This window comes from Balaenoptera borealis (assembly GCF_965194805.1).
Source record: "Balaenoptera borealis genome assembly, chromosome: 12".
NCBI classification, from domain to species: domain Eukaryota; kingdom Metazoa; phylum Chordata; class Mammalia; order Artiodactyla; family Balaenopteridae; genus Balaenoptera; species Balaenoptera borealis.
Genome location: NC_138869.1, coordinates 44,038,122 through 44,043,021, shown reverse-complemented (window position 1 = coordinate 44,043,021; position 4,900 = coordinate 44,038,122). Strand labels below are relative to the sequence as shown.

At 52.5% G+C, this 4,900-nt stretch overlaps 1 protein-coding gene across 1 annotated transcript; it reads left to right on the top strand.

Annotated features, from left to right (window-relative positions):
- Positions 1 to 784: 784 nt before the first annotated feature.
- Positions 785 to 3,900, top strand: LOC309607387 (uncharacterized protein). The gene is made up of 2 exons (XM_082345823.1): positions 785 to 2,108; positions 2,256 to 3,900. Exons 1-2 carry the CDS (start codon positions 1,588 to 1,590, stop codon positions 2,599 to 2,601), a joined length of 867 nt encoding a protein of 288 aa, XP_082201949.1. The 5' UTR covers positions 785 to 1,587; the 3' UTR covers positions 2,602 to 3,900.
- The last annotated feature ends 1,000 nt before the right edge of the window (positions 3,901 to 4,900 follow it).

Genomic DNA, 4,900 nt, shown 5'->3' with positions numbered 1-4,900 from the left:
TCAAGGATTTGCATAATATTGTGGAAAATGTTAATATTTGGCACCATCCTGTGAAATAGGTCTGAGCCTGTCCAGAGTTGGTAAGTTGCTCCATATCTCATCGAACCAGTCTCTTAGTCCTGAGAATAGATCAGTTTAGTTAAAAGGTCGTGCCTCGTTTTCAGAAGCAGTGATGCAGGTGGGTTCCCCAAGTTAGGCCTACAGAGTACAAGCAATCAGGTATTTAATGAGAGGCATTTCTATGGAAACAATCAAAACAAAAAAATTAAAAAAAAAAACAAAGGTGAGTGACTGGAGCAGATTGTAGTCCCAATTTCTGACTTCTGAAGGCAGCCAGATTTCTAGGTGTTGGGCTTAAATCCTCTTCAAATGGAGTGAGAGCAGACAGTAGCAATCTAATAGATTTTCCTGGGTCACAGTTTGAATCTCTGGTGATGCTTCTGAGTGGCCCACACAGCAACAGACATGAAGATTGTCCATACATGAGCTGTTATGGTGATTTCTCTGATATTTATATTAAGTTGTCCTATTTTAGCCTGCATAGCTTCAGGAAAAGGGCAGTTTTAGTTCTCAATGATTCCAAGTCAGGAGGATGGGAGAAAAATTAGAAACATTAGTTTGGAGAGTTGTAGCCAGATATTAGAGGAAATGAGGAGAAATCAGTATCCAGTCCAATTTATAGGTAGACAACAAAACCTCAATGACAATTAACAGAACTAGTATTTAATATCCTCAAGTACATATTAAATCTTCTACTGAAACATAATTTTTCTGTCTACAATTACCCCCATTTTTATCAAAGATAACCAGCATAAGACTAATTTTCTTGCAAATTAAGTCTAGTTTCCATAAACTTGGCCTGATTATTTATATAAGTACAGCAAGAAAAAGTGACTGACCATATAGGCTCCTTTAAGTCTGCTTTGCTGGAACTTTTCATAAGGAATCCCAGATTGAACTTTTAAAATTCTACATGACTCTTCTTGAGGCTTGGTTGGGAGGGGCCAGGGCAATAGCCCACGGCTGGCAGGGACTTGGGATGGGACATTTTTAGAGTGAGAAAGTCAGTGGAGAAGAATCCAGGAGAGGGGACAAATGGAGCCAAGCCCCTGACTGGCTGAGGGCTGGGCCCAGAAGACAAGATGGTGTGGGGTTGACTGTCTGCCTAGGGTTTGGCTAGGTGTGTAAGGCTCTAGAAGGGGCTGGGTACAGTCATCCACTCATCAACATTAACTGATGACTACTGTGTGCCAGGCAGTGCCTAGAGGAGGAGATTGAGTGCTGAATACACTCCTTTACCCTATTCCTGCGGAGGCCAGAGTGTGGAGGCAGAGGGGATGTAAGACAGAGACTGGTCCTCCCTCTCCTGGAGGACTCAATGCTCTTGAGCAACCCTGCCTAAGACACTCCCCATGGGCCCCAGGAGAGGCCAAGACGTTGTCAGGGAGATGGAGAAACCATTTCTTCACCTTCACAGGAGGCTTCCCTCACCCACTGCCCAGCAATCCCGTGAGGCAACAGCAGGGGCTGAGGCAAGTCCAGCTCACAGCCGGGGAGGAGATCAGGGATGGGGCAGGTCAAGAAGACATGTGGTTGAGCCATTGCATCAGGCCCAGGAGGGGCATAAAGGAGGGTCCTGCATGCTGGGAGGAGGCCGACTTGGGGACCATGGAGACTCAGAGGGCCAGCCTCGCCCTGGGGCGGTGGCCACTGTGGCTACTGCTGCTGGGACTAGTGGTGCCCTCGGCCAGCTCCCAGGCCCTCAGCTACAGGGAAGCTGTGTTTCGTGCTTTGGATCAGCTCAACGAGCGGTCCTTAGAAGCTAATCTCTACCGCCTCCTGGAGCTGGACACGCCTCCCAAGGCCGTGAGTCAGGAGGGGCCTGGGAAGGGGGCCACCTCCCACCAGCCCTGGCCACATTGTCACCCCCTCTGCTCAGGCTGTACCTCCTGTCAGGAAGGTGGGCTCCCACCTCTTCTGGGAAACCTTCCCAGAGCTGGGTCTCCTCCCAGCATGAGGCTTCCTGACTTAGCATCTCTACTGTGGGAACAGGTGCCCTGGGCTCCAGGGCTTTCTGGGAGCTCCAGGGATGGGGGGGCAGTTACTCGGTCTGTGATGTGACTTCCCTGCTTTAAGTCCCCTCTGTTCCTTGTTGTCTCCCTACCAGGGAGGGCTCTGCTCAGCCTGGAGGTTCCAGTGACAAGGTGTTTCCCTGCAGGTGGTCCCTGACTTGCCTCCGCCCCTCCGTGGGGAAGGTGTTCTCATCAGAGCTGGTGTGAGATCCACTCCTGCTCTCTGTGTGCCCACGAGGCCAGGAGTGGGCTCTGCCCCCTTCCCCTGTGCACCCAGCACCAAGCCCAGGGCCAGGCACACAGGAGGGGCTGGAGAGGCTGCCGTCTAGGTGGGGGCAGGGAGACAGATCAGAGAAGGAAGCATGAGCTTGTGCCCAGTCATCCCACTTTGATCCTTGACCAGGACGAGAACCTGGACACCCCAAAGCCTGTGAGCTTCACAGTGAAGGAGACCGTGTGCCCCAGGACGACCCAGCAGCCCCCGGAACAGTGTGACTTCAAGGAGAATGGGGTGAGGTTGGGGGCTTAGAGTGCTGGTGGATGCTTCCCAGGGAGCTGAATAGGGGGCTTCAGGGAAGATTTCCAGCCCCTGGGCTGAGGCTGGGAGGCAATGGTCCGGGGGTTCTAGTTTGAACTCGAGCCTCCCCTTACAGCTGGTGAAAGAGTGTGTGGGGACAGTCATGCTGGCTCAGGTCAGGGACAACTTTGATATCACTTGCACTGTGGTGAGTGGCCCGTTCTGTGTTGTGGAGCTAATAACAGGGTGGGTTGTGGAACATCCTTTGGACCAAATACCCACTGCCCCTTCCAGGGCAGAGAAAGGCCCTCCTACCCTGGTCCCTCCCTCACCCGAGCCCCAGGCCTCCAGGACGGGCTCTGCCATCCCTTAGAGCAGTGGTTCTCTAAGTGGGGTCCCCACCCGGGAACCTGACAGAAAGGCAGATTCCCAGGCCCCACTCAGACCTCCTGAATCAGACTCTGGGCTGGGGCCCAGCCATTTGTATTTTCACCAGGCCTCCAGGGGATTCTGACTGCTGAATTCTGAGAGGCACTGACTAGAGTAATGTGCTTTCAGCCCCTGCTCCCATCCAGCTTTGATGGGATGGGCTTGTGACCCTGGGAAACCCCTTGCCATCTGTGGGCCCCAGTTTCCCCATATGTCTGTGTGTGTGTAGGGTTTCAACCACATGCTCTAAAGGTAACAGTCAGAAAGTGAACTGGGGCCCAAAGTCTCCTGAAGTCACCCACTTAGTGGGGATGTCCACGTGGGGAGGATTCTGGTCTTACCCTGGGCCCATTTTCCATAGTAACTTGTTTCTTCCTGTTGCATAGCCCCAGAGTGTCCGGGGACTGCGAAACCTGGGTAGGAAGATACTAAGAGGTTGGAAGAAGTATGGCCCAATTATCGTCCCAATAATCAGATTAATTGGGTGAATTGTGAGCCCAGGGAAAAGTCCTAAGGGTCTGCCTGCCCTGGTTCAGACTTCTGGACTCTGAGAAATAAATTCTTGTGAAAGCAACTTACTCCAGGCCTCAATTTCATTTGTCTCCCCTCCTCCCACTTACCAGCACCGAGTCCTTAACTCTGGGAAGCCTCTTTTGGGTGTGTGTGTGTGTGTGTGTGTGTGTGTGTGTGTGTGATCACTCCTGTAAACACAGTCATGGGGGACACCCCTGTTCCTTCCAGGCGGGCATGGGGAGAGGCAGCAGGGCCAAGAGGTCCAGCACAGCGTCTCCATTCTCGGGTCCCTCCCGTGCCCTTCACACGCCTCTGCCCTCCTCCTCCAACCCCCAGTAGGGACTTAAGGAGACCTGCTCTGTGTGCAGTGCTGGTGGGGATGCTGTCCTTGCTCACATGGAGGTGACAGTCCGGAGGGGCCAGGCATTTGTTAAACGCTCACAGAGACGCAGTTCAGTCTCAGGGCTAAGCCTACAGGTACAATGCCCATAGCGTTTCACTTCTCCTTGACAATCTTAACTCTGGAAAGCCCACCCCTCCTTGCTTTTCCTTTGGCATTGAGACACATCACTGTTTCTTCAGCTGGGTCTCAGATTTCTGTGGTGGGCTTGTGTGTAGGGATCACATGGTACAAAAATTTGCACCATTAAAAACAAGCATGCTGCTCATCTGGGTGAACAGCTCTGCATGAATGTGAGAGACACACAGAGTGACACACGGGTCACATCTCTGTGTGCCTGGGTGTTTCAGACACTGTGCACATCCTGTTCCCTCCCATTCTCTAGCTGACCTTTGCTCTGGGGCAGACTGGAAACATTGGGGAGTTTGAACCCAGGGAGCAGCCTCAACCAACCACTGGGGGGACTTAGTGGAAAAATACCTCCTCTTCCTCACTCCTTGGGGGGCCCACTCCCAGACGTGTCACACCTCCCCCTGAGGTCCCCAGCTGGCTTGAGCCCCTGTCGCCCACTTCTGTGACCTGTTCATTGACCCGTCCTCTTCTGACTCGGGTCCTGCCCTGTCTCCCTTCTCTACATTCGTGCTGGAGCTTTCTGGAATCACCTCCCAAACAAACTACTTCCACTAAATGCTTGTCTTAGGTCTGCTTGTGGGCCAACCTGAACCAAGACAGAGATTCCCCTCTCTGAGAGGGACAGAGGACAGGATCTCACAGGGCATTTACTTTGTTACCTGTCAGGCTTGTCTCCTCTTGGTGAGCAGGTGGGGCTGATTTCAGGCAGGTTAGAGGAACCTCCTGCTTCTCACTCTACATCAACCCAAGTTGAGGGAGGAAACTTCACAGAGGACACCCAGGGGTCTGTGTTGTGTCTGTGCCAGAGGATACAGGCTTGCCAGTGCCAATTGTTAA